Source organism: Xenopus laevis, chromosome 7L (assembly GCF_017654675.1).
Source record: "Xenopus laevis strain J_2021 chromosome 7L, Xenopus_laevis_v10.1, whole genome shotgun sequence".
NCBI lineage: Eukaryota > Metazoa > Chordata > Amphibia > Anura > Pipidae > Xenopus > Xenopus laevis.
The window spans coordinates 135,232,688-135,249,248 of NC_054383.1; the positions used below are offsets into that span (position 1 = coordinate 135,232,688).

Consider the following 16,561-nt stretch of genomic DNA (forward strand, 5'->3'; position numbering starts at 1 on the left):
GCGTCTTTGCCCTGCAGTGCTCAGTCTAGAAATTGAAACCTTTATGTGGTAGTTAAGGTTTATTACACTGGGGTCGGTGACCCTGACAACCAGACAGCATTTTCATCTGCATGCTGGCAAAAATAAGGCAACTGTTCAACTATAAAATATGCTAAATAAATGTAATTTTCTCGTGCGCAAAAGTTGACCTTAAAATTGACTGTCCTCATAGACACACGTAGCAGCATTCTAACAATCACAACTCATCTCCTTTTAAGACATTTTAGCTTTTTTTGTCAAGTCTCGGGCTTGGAATTTCTACTGCCATCTGGTTGCTATGGCTTTTTTTACCCTGGCAACACAACAACAGTTTGGAAGTCAGAATGGAAGATCATGAAAACATCTGCAAAATGCAAATGGCAATAAAAGGATTCACGGATGAAAACTTGCCCTTTATTTTCTTTAGCTCATGTCTGTGACCACAGAGAAAGCTGATGCCTTTTCAAGCCAACATTGGGGAATGCAAGGATGGCGGAGCATACAAAGAGGGAGCATAAAGATGATGGGGAATATAAAGATGATGGAGAATATAAAAAGGGAGCATATACAGATGACGGAGCATATACGGATGACGGAGCATATACGGATGACGGAGCATATACGGATGACGGAGCATATACGGATGACGGAGCATATACGGATGACGGAGCATATACGGATGACGGAGCATATACGGATGACGGAGCATATACGGATGACGGAGCATATACGGATGACGGAGCATATACGGATGACGGAGCATATACGGATGACGGAGCATATACGGATGACGGAGCATATACGGATGACGGAGCATATACGGATGACGGAGCATATACGGATGACGGAGCATATACGGATGACGGAGCATATACGGATGACGGAGCATATACGGATGACGGAGCATATAAGGATGACGGAGCATATAAGGATGACGGAGCATATAAGGATGACGGAGCATATAAGGATGACGGAGCATATAAAATAGGGATGCACAGAATCCAGGATTCGCCCGAATCCTTCTGCCCGGCCGAACCCGCATATATAAATTAGGGGCAGGACGGAAAATGTGTGACTTTTTCTCACAAAACAAGGAAGTAAAAAATGTTTTCCCCTTCCAACCCATAATTTGCATATGCAAATTAGGATTTGGTTCGGTATTCGGCCGAATCGTTCGCGGAGGATTCGGGGGTTTGGCTGAATCAAAAATAGTGGATTCGGTGCATCCCTAATATAAAGATAACTGGGAATATAAGGATGGCATAGACTATAAGGAGGGACCATAAAGATGATAGGGAATATAAAAACGGTGGAGAATATAAAGACAGTGGAGAATATTAACATGATGGGGAATAAAAAGAGGGAGCATATAAAGATGACAGGGACTAGAAAGATGATGGAGCATATAAGGATGACGGAGCATATAAAGATGACAGAGCATATAAAGAGTGAGCAAGCACAAGTCAATGGTGGGGAATATAGAGATGACGGAGAATATAGAGATGACGGAGAATATATAGAGAGAGAGATGACGGAGACCAGAGAGAGAGAGAGATGACGGAGACCAGAGAGAGAGAGAGAGAGAGAGAGATGACGGAGACCAGAGAGAGAGATGACGGAGACCAGAGAGAGAGAGAGAGAGAGAGAGAGAGAGATGACGGAGACGAGAGAGAGAGAGATGACGGAGACCAGAGAGAGAGAGATGACGGAGACCAGAGAGAGAGAGAGAGAGAGATGACGGAGACCAGAGAGAGAGAGAGAGAGAGAGATGACGGAGACCAGAGAGAGAGAGAGAGATGACGGAGACCAGAGAGAGAGAGAGAGAGAGATGACGGAGACCAGAGAGAGAGAGATGACGGAGACCAGAGAGAGAGAGAGAGAGAGAGATGACGGAGACCAGAGAGAGAGAGAGAGAGAGATGACGGAGACCAGAGAGAGAGAGAGATGACGGAGACCAGAGAGAGAGAGAGAGAGAGAGATGACGGAGACCAGAGAGAGAGAGAGAGAGAGATGACGGAGACCAGAGAGAGAGAGAGAGAGAGAGAGAGAGAGAGAGAGATGACGGAGACCAGAGAGAGAGAGAGAGAGATGACGGAGACCAGAGAGAGATGACGGAGACCAGAGAGAGAGAGAGAGATGACGGAGACCAGAGAGAGAGAGAGATGACGGAGACCAGAGAGAGAGAGAGATGACGGAGACCAGAGAGAGAGAGATGACGGAGACCAGAGAGAGAGAGATGACGGAGACCAGAGAGAGAGAGATGACGGAGACCAGAGAGAGAGAGAGATGACGGAGACCAGAGAGAGAGAGAGAGAGAGAGAGAGATGACGGAGACCAGAGAGAGAGAGAGAGATGATGGAGACCAGAGAGAGAGAGATGATGGAGACCAGAGAGAGAGATGATGGAGACCAGAGAGAGAGATGATGGAGACTAGAGAGAGAGATGATGGAGACTAGAGAGATGACGGAGACTAGAGAGATGACGGAGACTAGAGAGATGGGGCCTGTTTCATCCACAGCCTCGGGAACGTCCCTCCTGCAAGTCCCCAGCTGTGACTGAACTACAACTCCCATCATCCCCGCAGCCACAGAAGCAACAGGAGAAAGACACAGGATCAGCTGATCACATGATTTCCCTGCACCCCCAGTCATACAACCTGTGCCACTCAGGGGAGGGTGAATAGTGGGTTCCAGGGGCCCCTGTATGTGACACCAGAAGTGTGACCCCGCTGAGGATGCTGGGAGATGTAGTAGAGCGAGTTCTTATACCCACTGCTTGTCACAACTACAACTCCCATGATCCCCGATGAGTCAGATTAGCGGGGGGGTGTAGCTCTCGGCTGTGACCGATACAAGTGGGCGGCTCTTCTCCTGAGCTTTGACAGCTGCACTTTCCCACCCACAAAGAGCGATCCAGGGCCCCCGGTGGCCCCATGAGTCAGACACGCCCCCTCCTCACCTCTCCGCTGTCACTGTCTCGGCCACAGGCTCCTTTCAGCCGCTTCAGGTTCCGGTGCAGCCCGAGGATCTGCAGGTGAGTCGAGTCCGGGTTCTCAGCGGAGCCCACATCGGGCGACACTTGGAAAGTCACGCGAGTCCGCTCCACTCGACTGCCGCTCCTCCCAACCCACGGCCGGCCTGGAAAGCGGCCCCGCACCGAGCCCGAGGCTCCGGGACCAGCCGAGGCCGCAGCCGCCGCCATCTTTATCCGCTCTGGGAACTACAATAATAATCAAGCACGGCGCCGGCGCCAAAACCCACCAAGCTATTCTCGCGTGGAACGACGGGAAGCGTAGTCTCTTCGCACACTCCGAGGCGGTGCCCATGCTTCAATAAACTACATCTCCCAGCAGGCAACGCGCCGAAGGTGGAGCAGAACTGAGGCGTGGAGAGCGCGGGGAAACGCGGGAGATGTAGTCACGGTAGAGTCACTGCGGATGAAATAAACGACCGCGTTTACATGGCACAGGCTTTTTAGGCTGGCGGTCTGGCTCATAATTACAGCGCGGGGGCTCGACTACAGCTACTAAAAGCAAACAGTAGGAAGGAAAACCCGAAGCTGTCACCGGAGGGCTGAATAGACAGGTGGGGCGATAGGCATGATGGGATATGTAGTTTAAAAGTATAGTCGGATCATAACAATAAGGAGTATTTGAACCACAAGCCCCAGACGCCAGCTGGCTGCTGCCGCGTTGCATTTAGGACTGCGAAGTCCAGTGAGACCGCGTTAGTGATTGGGAAAGGCGTCACATGGGGACGCAAAGACTACAATTCCCAGGATTCTAGTTTCCAGGCAAACTCCGAATGAACTCCCACTGGGAGAGATTCTTGGAGCAGCCGGGTCATGTTTAGTGGATGTTGGGGAGCAAGATGCTCTTGTGTGTAACTTAGGCACCGGTTTAATATGGGAAGGGATATGACTGTGGGGCTGAGTGTATAGTAAGGCATTGGGATGTTACTGGGGGATAGTCGGTACATGAGGTTTTCCCTGTTGCCTTGAAATAGGCTGGACTCTCTATATGACTCCACTGGCTGGGATTCGGCAGCCAATCAGAGGAGAGTTTGTGCAGCGAGGCCGCTCCGCGTCATCTTTATCCAATATCTGTCATCCCTCTCCCCAAACGTCATCAGCCTCTTGACTTAAGCCCCGCCTCTAACAGCTGGAGGTGCCTTATTGTTTATTTCCCCTTTATTTCCGCTATTTATTGCTTATTCTGCTTTTCCTTCCCTGCAGATTTGTATTCATTAAAGGAGTGGTTCACTGTAAGCTGTTAGTATGTTATAGACCTGCTTATTCTAGAGGTCGCTGTAATGAAGAATATGTTATAAACAAGTGACCAATGATGGGCGCTAAAGCCAAGCCGACATCTGGCCAATAGACTGACACTTGGGCACCCAGTGAGCGGCTCCAGCTGTCTGTCTCTCAATAAAGAAGTCAGGAAATATTGTAAATGTGTTTTATTAGAATATTGACCATCTGTAGCCAATCAGAGCAGTGGAACAGGCGGAGAGTTAAACCTCAGGTGCAGATTTTGCTTCAGGTCTTATAACCCCATAGTAACCAATCAGATGAGTTTATTGTTCTCTGCTTGGTGCTGCTCAGAGGGGGTAACCGGGGGTGAGCTGAGAAGATGGCAGTTAGGGGAGTCATTGCTTGGAGGAGTACAGGCAGGAGTCAGTGATGGTCCAGTTGGCCGGGATGTCAGTAGCCGGGTGGCTATCCATGTGCTGGTGCATGCTGGATCTACTGGAGCAAAACTCACTGCAGAGGGTGCAGCAATATGGAGAGGGGACCCCGTGGGTCCGGAGGTGCTTGATCATGGCCGAGTAATCCCTGGAGCGCTGGTTGCACAAAGTACAAGAGAATGGCTTCTCCCCTATGGAAATAAAATTAAAAAAAATACAAAACATGATGGCGCACTGAGGGGTGGGGTCTTATAGGAGAACCATCGTTGCTATGGAAATATCTACAGTGACATAAGACTTGCAAAGATTATGTATTTGCACCTACAACATTCATATCTCTCACTTCTTCATTGTTCCACAACCTTCTGCATCCTCTGATTGTAATGCTGCCCCCTAGAGGCCATTAGTACTAAGCACATGGGCAGAAGCAGGTGTGTGTATTCATATGAATGTAATGCTGCCCCCTAGAGGCCACTAGTATAATGCACATGGGCAGAAGCAGATGTGTGTATTCATATGAATGTAATGCTGCCCCCTAGAGGCCACTAGTATAATGCACATGGGCAGAAGCAAGTGTATCTATTCATATGAATGTAATGCTGCCCCCTAGAGGCCACTAGTATAATGCACATGGGCAGAAACAGGTGTGGTGTGTGTATTCAAATGAATGTAATGCTACCCCCTAGAGGCCATTAGTATAATGCACATGGGCAGAAGCAGGTGTGTGTATTCATATGAATGTAATGCTGCCCCCTAGAGGCCACTAGTATAATGCACATGGGCAGAAGCAGGTGTGTGTATTCATATGAATGTAATGCTGCCCCCTAGAGGCCATTAGTACTAAGCACATGGGCAGAAGCAGGTGTGTGTATTCATATGAATGTAATGCTGCCCCCTAGAGGCCACTAGTATAATGCACATGGGCAGAAGCAGGTGTGTGTATTCATATGAATGTAATGCTGCCCCCTAGAGGCCACTAGTATAATGCACATGGGCAGAAACAGGTGTGGTGTGTGTATTCAAATGAATGTAATGCTACCCCCTAGAGGCCATTAGTATAATGCACATGGGCAGAAGCAGGTGTGTGTATTCATATGAATGTAATGCTGCCCCCTAGAGGCCACTAGTATAATGCACATGGGCAGAAGCAGGTGTGTGTATTCATATGAATGTAATGCTGCCCCCTAGAGGCCATTAGTACTAAGCACATGGGCAGAAGCAGGTGTGTGTATTCATATGAATGTAATGCTGCCCCCTAGAGGCCATTAGTACTAAGCACATGGGCAGAAGCAGGTGTGTGTATTCATATGAATGTAATGCTGCCCCCTAGAGGCCACTAGTATAATGCACATGGGCAGAAGCAGGTGTATCTATTCATATGAATGTAATGCTGCCCCCTAGAGGCCACTAGTATAATGCACATGGGCAGAAACAGGTGTGGTGTGTGTATTCATATGAATGTAATGCTGCCCCCTAGAGGCCATTAGTACTAAGCACATGGGCAGAAGCAGGTGTGTGTATTCATATGAATGTAATGCTGCCCCCTAGAGGCCACTAGTATAATGCACATGGGCAGAAGCAAGTGTATCTATTCATATGAATGTAATGCTGCCCCCTAGAGGCCACTAGTATAATGCACATGGGCAGAAACAGGTGTGGTGTGTGTATTCAAATGAATGTAATGCTACCCCCTAGAGGCCATTAGTATAATGCACATGGGCAGAAGCAGGTGTGTGTATTCATATGAATGTAATGCTGCCCCCTAGAGGCCATTAGTACTAAGCACATGGGCAGAAGCAGGTGTGTGTATTCATATGAATGTAATGCTGCCCCCTAGAGGCCACAGGTAAATGCACATGGGCAGAAGTAGGGACAGCAGGCGTGCATGTATACAATAGCAATGCAGAAATAAAACGGTGGTTGCTAAGGAAGCATATCAGGGTATGAGTTAGAGGAACATTATGTATATGTATGTGTGTCTGTGTGCAGATCAGCCCCTGGGCCTCAGGAAACCTCCTCCCAAAGAAATAATACATCACTTAAGTTACCCTTTAATCAGTACCTGTGTGCACACGGAAGTGAGTGTCGAGCTGATGTTTCAGTCGGAATCTCTTCCCACAGTAACTGCACTCCAGTAGTTTTTCTACCACGTGAGACCTGCGCCGCCTCCTCATTGGCTGCCTCCTCTGTGTCGTCTGGCGTCCGAACTCCTGTTTAACCTCTGAGCCTCCTGCGTGAGCCAATCAGGGTGTCGGTTAGAATAGCAGGAGAATTACACTAAGGAAAGACTGGGGTGTCCATCATTCTCTGTGTATGTGTCACATGGTATAACTCAATTGGTGCAGGCAAAACCCACTTAAAGGGGTGGTTCATCTTTCACTTAATTTTTAGTATGTTACAGAATGGCCAATTCTAAGCAACTTCTCAATTGTTCTTCATTATATATTTTTTATAGTTTTTAAAATATTTGCCTTTTTCATCTGATTATTTCGAGCTTTCAGATAGGGGTCACTGACCCCATCTAAAAACAAATGCTCTGTAAGGCTACAAATGTATTTTTATTGCAACTTTTAATTACTCGTATTTCTATTCAGTCCCTCTCCTATTCATATTCCAGTATTTTATTCATATCAATGCATGGTTGCTAGGGGAATTTGGGCCCTAACAACCAGACAGCTAAAATGGCAAACTGGAGAGTTGCTGAATAAAAAGCTAAATAAGTCAAAAAACAGAGATAATAAAAAATGAAAATCAATTGCAAATTGTCTCAGAATATCCCTCTCTACATCTTACTAACAGTTAATTTAAAGGTAAACAACCCCTTTAACTATGAGGAAAGACCCCTATAAATAGTTTGTTACAGGCTCCTCCCACTTTCCCACAAATGGTAATGGATAATTAGTTGCTCGTTAGCAGTGTGTATAGGGGGATCTACCAGTCTCGTTCCTCTGGGGAATCCTTGGGAATGTTGTGCTTTGTATTTCTGCTTCATTTCTGATGCAAAACCCTAAGGAGGAAAGGGGCACAATCAGAACCAACAGGCACATCTCACCCTTAACCGAGAGCCCTCACTGCACAATCTCCCTGGTGCTACTGGATGGGGGGCAGATTCACTCTTACCTGGGAGTGAAAAGCCCAATCTTCCCTGTGAGAACTGCTGCAACCTGCAAGGGAAAGTAAAGACATATATAATAATGTCGTTTTTCTTTCATTAGGAACATAGTGTTTGGGTGGTTATTCCATTTAAGGACTCAAAATCCCGAACAATTCAGCAGGAACAGTCCCTAAGTTTGCTCATAGTCTGTACAGAGAGATCCCATAAAACTATGGCAGCATAGGTATTCCCTGTACTAAGCACAATTCAGTAGGAACAGTCCCCTAAGTTTGCTCATAGTCTGTACAGAGAGATCCCATAAAACTATGGCAGCATAGGTATTCCCTGTACTAAGCACAATTCAGCAGGAACAGTCCCTAAGTTTGTTCATAGTCTGTACAGAGAGATCACATAAAACTATGGCAGCATAGGTATTCCCTGTACTAAGCACAATTCAGCAGGAACAGCCCCCTAAGTTTGCTCATAGTCTGTACAGAGAGATCCCATAAAACTATGGCAGCATAGGTATTCCCTGTACTAAGCACAATTCAGCAGGAACAGCCCCCTAAGTTTGCTCATAGTCTGTACAGAGAGATCCCATAAAACTATGGCAGCATAGGTATTCCCTGTACTAAGCACAATTCAGCAGGAACAGCCCCTAAGTTTGCTCATAGTCTGTACAGAGAGATCCCATAAAACTATGACAGCATAGGTATTCCTCTGTACTAAGCACAATTCAGCAGGAACAGCCCGCTAAGTGTCCCTTTAAAGGAACAGTAACACCAAAAAAAGTGTTTTCAAGTAATTAAAATATAATGTAGTGTTGCCCTGCACTGGTAAAACTGATGTGTTTGCTTCAGAAACACTACTATAGTTTATATAAACAAGCTGCTGTGTAACCATGGGGGCAGCCATTCAAGCACAGGACACACAGTAGATAACAGATAAGTACTACTATAGTTTATATAAACAAGCTGCTGTGTAACCATGGGGGCAGCCATTCGAAAGAGAAAAGCCTCAGGTTACACAGCAAATAGCAGATAAGCTCTGTAGTACATAATGGTGTTATCTGTTATCCATTATTTAGCCTGTGCCATATAAACTTTTTTTTAATTTCCGACATGGCTACACAGCAGCTTGTTTATATAAACTATAGTAGTACTTATCTCATATCTACTGTGTATCCTGTGCTTGAATGGCTGCCCCCATGGCTACACAGCAGCTTGTTTATATAAACTATAGTAGTACTTATCTCATATCTACTGTGTATCCTGTGCTTGAATGGCTGCCCCCGTGGCTACACAGCAGCTTGTTTATATAAACTATAGTAGTACTTATCTGTTATCTACTGTGTATCCTGTGCTTGAATGGCTGCCCCCATGGCTACACAGCAGCTTGTTTATATAAACTATAGTAGTACTTATCTGTTATCTACTGTGTATCCTGTGCTTGAATGGCTGCCCCCATGGCTACACAGCAGCTTGTTTATATAAACTATAGTAGTACTTATCTGTTATCTACTGTGTATCCTGTGCTTGAATGGCTGCCCCCATGGTTACACAGGAGCTTGTTTATATAAACTATAGTAGTACTTGTCTGTTATCTACTGTGGTCTCCATTCCCCTCTCATCACTATGGGATCAATCTTGTCTTGGTTAATTATTTATATATTTGAATTAATGAGTAAAAAATCCATTGAGTTTGTTTCACACCTCAGTATCAGGTGTGACATCTCTTTGGGGTAAGATATTTTAGGACAATAACCACCGAGAGGCCACCAATGCTGACCAATCAGAAAGAAGCCTCATTTCTCACCTTCCATAGACATGTGAGTTCTCAGAAGGGGAGGAAGTGGAGTGAGATGAATAGAGACCAGTGACGGGGGTGTGAGTGTGTGGTCAGTAGATGGAGGGATACGAGGGGTGGGGGTTAATGTCGTTGATAAGGATAAATGAGGGGGGTCAGATCCTGCTGTCTGTACATTACTCACATCTGCAGTCACACCTGAGCCATTAATAGCCCCCCATCATCACCCGCACTGGCACCTACAGCAGAGATTATATGGTACATTCCAACCGGGGGGGGGGGGTACGGACATCACTTCATCTGACAAATACTCATTTAAGTAAAGACACCTTGATGTTAACTTTTAGTATGTTATAGAATGGCTAATTCTAAACAACTTTTCAATTGGTCTTCATTATTTATTTTCTATAATTCTTTAATTATTTGCCTTCTTCTGACACTTTCCAGCTTTCAAATGGGGGTCACTGACCCCATCTAAAAAACAAATGCTCTGTAAGGCTACAAATGTATTGTTATTGCTACTTTTTATTGCTCGTCTTTCAATTCAGGCCTCTCCTATTCATATTCCAGTCTCTTATTCAAATCAATGCATGGTTGCTAGGGGAATTTGGACCCTAGCAACCAGATGGCTGAAATTACAAACTGGAGAGCTGCTGAATAAAAAGCTAAATAACTCAAAAACCACAAATAAAAAAAATTAAAGGTGAACAACCCCTTTAATGTTAGACCATGATAATTGTGGGCAGCAGATGGCTAAGTTAAAGGGTATTGTTCACCTTTAAATTAACTGTTAGTATGATGTAGAGAGGGATATTCATTTTTTTTTATTTGTGTTTTTTGAGTTATTTAGCTTTTTATTCAGCAGCTCTCCAGTTTGTAATTTCAGCCATCTGGTTGCTAAGGTCCAAATTACCCTAGCAACCATGCATTGATTTGAATAAGAGAATAAAAAGTAGCAATAACAATACATTTGTAGCCTTACAGAGAATTTGTTTTTTTAGATGGGGTCAGTGACCCCCATTTGAAAGCTGGAAAGAGTCAGAAGAAGAAGGCAAATAATTAAAAACTATAAATAATGAATACCAATTAGAATTAGCCATTCTATAATATACTAAGGGGCAGATTTATCAAGGGTCGAAGTGAATTCGAGGGAATTTTCGAAGTAAAAAAATTCGAAATTCAAAGTATCTTTTGGATACTTCGACCATCGAATAGGACACTACGACTTCGAATTCATTTCAAAGTAAAAATCTTTTGAATATTCGACCATTCGATAATCGAAGTATTGTCTCTTTAAAAAAACGTTGACTTCAATAGTTCGCCAAATGAAACCTGCCGAAGTGCTATGTTAGCCTATGGGGACCTTCTAATGCATCTTTCTAAGGTTCTTGCAGTTGAAGTAAAATCGTTCGATCGTTGAAATCGTTCAAATCGAAAGATTTTACTTCGTCCGCAAAACGGTCAAATTCGGTAAAAAAAACTTAGACTTCGTTGAAGTATAGCTATTCGATGGTCGAATTTCGAAGTATATTTCACTTCCAAATTCGACCTTTGATAAATCTGCCCCTAAACGTTCAACTGGCAGTTTCTCCACCAGGTCCCACCCCGCTCTTGTTATTCCTTTGAGTTATTTAGCCTTTTATTTAGCAGCTCTCCAGTTTGCAATTTCAGCAATAATAAAAAAGATAAAAAGGAAGGCCAATTGAAAAGTTGCTTCTGGGGTTACACAGATCACTTCTACTTTGTGGTAGTGATGTCTCAAGTGGGAGGTGCCTGAGTGGCAAGATTGAGAGGCGCAGGCCTCACCCCTACATAATACCATGATACTAAAATAGTAGAGCCCCAAAGGGGTATCCATTGCCTGCTCTTTGCCACATAGGAGGTGGGCCCTGCTAAATAGTAGATTGGGGCCCCAGAGAAATGAGTAGGGAGTCACTGAATTCAGGATTAGGTTCGGGATTCGGCCTTTTTCAGCCAGGATCCTTTTGCCTGGCCAAATGGAACCTGAATCCTAATTTACATATGCAAATTAGGGGCGGGGAGTGAAATAGCGTGACTTTTTGTCACCAAACAAGGAAGTTAAAATTTGCATATGCAAATTAGTATTTGGTTCGGTATTCAGCCAAATCTTTCGGGAAAGGATTCAGGGGTTCGGGCCGAATCCAAAATTGTGGATTCGGTGCATCCCTAAAAATGAGACATGTTGACCACGCCCCATTATGCCAAAAAGTCCACTCAAAACCCGCCTACACAAAAAAAGCTCCGCCCACTTTGCAGCAGATGAATAGAACCTTTGCACCCCTGGCACCCCCTGTACCCCACTAATAGCGGCCCAGTATGATGCCCAGAGTCCTTACCAGCAGTCGTAAGCTCCAGTTCTTGTTCTTTCTTCTCCATCAAAACCATAACGTTGTCCGTGCATCATCTGATTGGGCAGCGGGTGAGGCACATGGTACCCCAATCTCGAGACCTGTGTGAGCCAATTGAATGAGTCTATAGGGGCGATAGGCTCTGAATTTGATAGGCCCGCCTCCCACAGTCTCTGCAATGGCCAAGCCCCTCCCACAGGTTCCAGGTGTGGAAGGCGGAGCTCACTGCTGCTCATTTGGATCTGATGAAGTTTGTGAGTTGAGCTCATGGAAGGTCCAAACAGGTCCCCACTATTGCTGGTTTGGGGTAAATACCTGGAGAATGGGAGCAGCACCTCTGGTTTCAAGGGAGACATGGAATTATATGGATCCAGGGGGGAATTCATGGGCTGCAACATTGTAACGACGGGTGGCTGATCTCCAGACATAGGGCCCTACAATTAAATGATAGTGGTCTCAGCAAACAGTCCCAGGTCAGAATCGAACTCAGCACCCATAACATCTCATCCTATGATATCTCTACTCTGTGCATCTCAGGGACATCCTTTGCTCTCCCCAACCCTACTTTTTAAATAAAATACTTCCCCAGCTGCCGCCAGAGACTACCTGTGTAGTTGGTGCGTTTAGGAGAAAATGATGTCATACATAGTCGAAGTGACATCAAGCCCAGCCATGTGTGTGACATCACTTCTGCAGGCTCGGGGCAAAGTTAGGGCTTAAATACATTGCTGACGCACGTTCCTCAGATATTTCCACCCCAAATATATCAGGGGGTCAATCGGGGTGTAACTTCAGGGGAGGGCTAGGAGGCCCTAATTAATGAAACATTTTAATATATATTGTTAAAACAGGTCAACCTGTTGAGGGCCCTAAAGTTAATTTGTTGTGGGGCCCAGTATCATCTACTTACACTACTGGGGTCAATTGTATACCCCCCGGCAATAAGAGCCAATCAGATTTGTTCAGGTCCTACTGTCTGGGGGGAACATCTAAAAGGACTTTAATAAGACAGGGACATGACACCAGAATGAGACCCAAATCAAAAAAGCTTTTTCCAGTATCAAGGGGCAGATTTATCAAAGGTCAAAGTGAATTTTCGAATTGAAAAAATTCAAATTTTGAGTTTTTTTTGTGTACCTTGACTAGGGAATAGTGAATTTGCATAAGATTAGAAAATTCGAATATTGAAATTTATCATGTACTGTCTCTTTAAAAATTCGAATTCGACCATTCGCCATCTAAAACCTGCCGAATTGCTGTTTTAGCCTATGGGGGACCTCCTAGAAGCTATTTGGAGTCAATTGGTGGACTTTGAAAAATCTAAGTCAAGTGTAATTCGAATCGAATTCGATCGAATGCGCTATTCTTTCGATTCGTACGATTAGCATACAATCGAATACGGACCTATTGGATCGAATGCGGACCTAATCGACCAAAAATAAACTTCAACTTAATTTCGGTTGGTCTTTTTGAATTCGAATTTTAACAATTTTTCAATTCGAAATTCAACCCTTGATAAATATGCCCCCAAGTGTGGGGGGAGCACTACTGCTACTGGGCGACTTTAAAACACAACAGGAGCGAAAGGAAAATTCAATACCCTACAGTTTGGCCTTTAAGGGGTTGTTCCCCGTTAAATTAACTGTTAGTATGATGCAGAGAGGGATATTCTGAGACAATTTGCAATTGGTTTTTATTATTTGTGGTTTTTGAGTTATTTCACTTTTTATTCAGCAGCTCTCCAGTTTGCAATTTCAGCCGTCTGGTTGCTAGGGCCCAAATTCCCCTAGTAACCATGCATTGATTTGAATAAGAGACTGGAATATGAATAGGAGAGGCCTGAATAGAAAGATGAATAATAAAAAGTAGCAATAACAATAAGGGGCTTATTTATCGAAATCCGAATTTATTTCATTATTTTTTTAAATATACTCTCCATGGGTTATCTCCCATTATTTATAAATAAATTTTACTGAAGAGTTCATGTATCCAGAATTTTTCTTTTAAAAAAACATGAAAAATCTGAATCGTATGATGTTTCACGATTTTCCACCCAAAACTCAGATTTTCTCGGATTTTTGCCTTTAAACCACAAAATCTTTCGATTATTGCACCAAACCCAGAACAGATCAGGATATCTTCGGAACTTCTCCCATTGACTTATATACAACCTCGGCAGGACTGAGATGTCGGATTTTTGAATTCTGACTTTTTCCATCCTCGGGGTATAATAAATCCCAAAAAATGCAAGTTTTTTTTTCACAAAAAATTTGGATTTCATAGTAAAAAAAAACGTTTTTTTTCTGGTTTTTGCCATTTGGACTCTAATAAATAACCCCCTAAATGTGTAGCCTTACAGAGAATTTGTTTTTTAGATGGGGTCAGTGACCCTCCATTTGATAGCTGTGAAGAGTCAGAAGAAAAAGGCAAATAATTTACAAACTATAAAATATGAATAATGAAGACCAATTGAAAAGTTGTTAGGAATTGGCTATTTCATAACACATTAAAAGTTACCTTAAAGGGATACTGTCATGGGGGAAAAGATTTTTTTCAAAATGAATCAGTTAATAGTGCTGCTCCAGCAGAATTCTGCACTGAAATCCATTTCTCAAAAGAGCAAACAGATTTTTTTATATTCAATTTTGAAATCTGACATGGGGCTAGACATATTGTCAGTTTCCCAGCTGCCCCAAGTCATGTGACTTGTGCTCTGATAAACTTCAGTCACTCTTTACTGCTGTACTGCAAGATGGAGTGATATCAACCCTCCCTTTTTCCCCCCAGCAGCCAAACAAAAGAACAATGGGAAGGTAACCAGATAGCAGCTCCCTAACACAAGATAACAGCTGCCTGGTAGATCTAAGAACAACACTCAATAGTAAAATCCAGGTCCCACTGAGACACATTCAGTTACATTTAGAAGGAAAAACAGCAGCCTGCCAGAAAGAATTTCTCTCCTAAAGTGCAGGCACAAGTCACGTGACCAGGGGCAGCTGGGAAATTTACAAAATGTCTAGCCCCATGTCAGATTTCAAAATTGAATATAAAAAAATCTGTTTGCTCTTTTGAGACATGGGTTTAAGTGCTGGAGTGGCACTATTAACTGATGCGTTTTGAAAAAAAACATGTTTTCTGATGACAGGATCCCTTTAAAGTTTGCACAACCCCTTTAACAGGGCCTGGAAGCTTTATGGGTGTGAGATCTGCACTTCTAGAGACTTTTTTTACACTTGACTCATCTTACAACTAGGTGTAAATTAGGTGTAAATGACGTGGATCACTATCTGTATCTGAATGATTGTTTTTACTTTGTATAACTGGTGCACGTCGCGTGTCTGAAATCGTGCATTTTATCTATTAAATTAGCCAATAAAAGGAATCGCCTACTCTATATTTTCTGCTGCTCCAGGGAATAATAATAATAATAGTAATAATAATAATGCTGATTAACCCCCTACGTGGGCAGGCACCAGGCAGCGGGGCACAGATGTTGCAGAGAAATAAAGTGCAGACGGGCGGATACCAAACTCGGGTGTGAGTGTGAGCTGTAAGGCGAGTGCAGGGGCAGATCAGAGACACAGACGACTCTTCACAAGGCCAAGTTGTTACTAAATAAATTCTTTCCATTTCCTGTGGGGGGTCGAGACCCCGAGCCTCTAATTTTAGCTTTTATGGTTTCACCTTTTTTCACAATCAGCTTTTTAAGTCGTATTGTGGCAGGGGGGCTGTATAGAGTGGTACCAAGCATCTATTGTGCTACAGACAGACCTGTCCTGAATAGACTCTCACACTGTACCAAAGATTAAACGCTAAGGGGGTTATTTATTAAGGTCTGAATGTCAAAAACTCGATATTTATTAAGGTCCGAACATCAAAAAAGTCAGAATCCGAAAATCCGGCATCTGAGACCTGCCGAGGTTGTACATAAGTCAATGGGAGAGGTCCCTGTCCTATTTGGAAGTTTCTATTGTCTGGAATTAGCCCAAAAATCTGACTATTCTGCCAAAATTTTGTAAAATACGGGAAAGAAACCAATAAAATGTGTGTTTCAGAAAAATGCAGAAAAAAACGCATGATTCGGGGTTTCACTCGATTGTTTCGGGATTGTCCCCGAACCGATTAATAAAACATTTTAAACAATAAATAAGCTCCAATCGTGGATTCTAGTTTGGTCCGACTCTTTGAATTAAAATAATCATAAAAATTTGGATTTTGATAATTACGGTCCTAAGTGCTAAGGGATACAAGAAGGAGCTACTGGCTCCATAGAGCTTGCAATCAAAGTGTCTAAGCTTGCAATCCCCCTTAACTGTCTCTTCTCCAGTGTAACCAATCCCAACTTGCCTTTCCCCATAACTGATCCCTCCCATTCCCTTTATCAGCTCTTCTCTGTACTTTCTCTATTTCATTACTGTCCCCTCCTATATTTATATATAGTGATCATATCCCCCTTATATATTTATATATAGTGATCATATTCCCTTATATATTTATATATAGTGATCATATCCCCCTTATATATTTATATATAGTGATCATATCCCCCTTATATATTTATATATAGTGATCATATCCCCCTTATATAT

At 43.5% G+C, this 16,561-nt stretch overlaps 2 protein-coding genes across 2 annotated transcripts in view; both read right to left on the minus strand.

Moving 5' to 3' along the window:
• LOC108696880 (histone-lysine N-methyltransferase 2B) overlaps window positions 1-3,451 on the minus strand; it is a 44,183-nt gene extending 40,732 nt beyond the window's left edge. Inside the window, exon 1 of the mRNA XM_018226570.2 lies at window positions 2,977-3,451. Within this exon, the coding sequence (XP_018082059.1) occupies window positions 2,977-3,219 (243 nt within the window). The 5' untranslated portion in view covers window positions 3,220-3,451. The remainder of the gene's footprint in view (window positions 1-2,976) is intronic.
• A 1,011-nt stretch (window positions 3,452-4,462) lies between these two features.
• LOC108696881 (zinc finger protein 22) lies at window positions 4,463-12,554 on the minus strand. Its single transcript, XM_041569839.1, has 5 exons — window positions 11,961-12,554; window positions 7,824-7,867; window positions 7,639-7,710; window positions 6,766-6,933; window positions 4,463-4,894 (listed from the first exon to the last, which is right to left on the minus strand). Exons 1-5 carry the CDS (start codon window positions 12,398-12,400, stop codon window positions 4,665-4,667), a joined length of 954 nt encoding a protein of 317 aa, XP_041425773.1. The 5' UTR covers window positions 12,401-12,554; the 3' UTR covers window positions 4,463-4,664.
• Window positions 12,555-16,561: the final 4,007 nt, after the last annotated feature.

Excerpts from the sequence above, each read along its gene's own strand:
- LOC108696881 (XM_041569839.1), bottom strand. The coding sequence starts at position 12,400 with ATGTCTGGAGATCAGCCACCCGTCGTTACAATGTTGCAGCCCATGAAT. Across the intron at positions 6,934-7,638 it reads TCCCCAGAGGAACGAGACTG|GAGGCTCAGAGGTTAAACAG; the intron begins GTAGATCCCCCT and ends TGGCTCACGCAG. Across the intron at positions 4,895-6,765 it reads TCACTTCCGTGTGCACACAG|GGGAGAAGCCATTCTCTTGT; the intron begins GTACTGATTAAA and ends TTATTTCCATAG.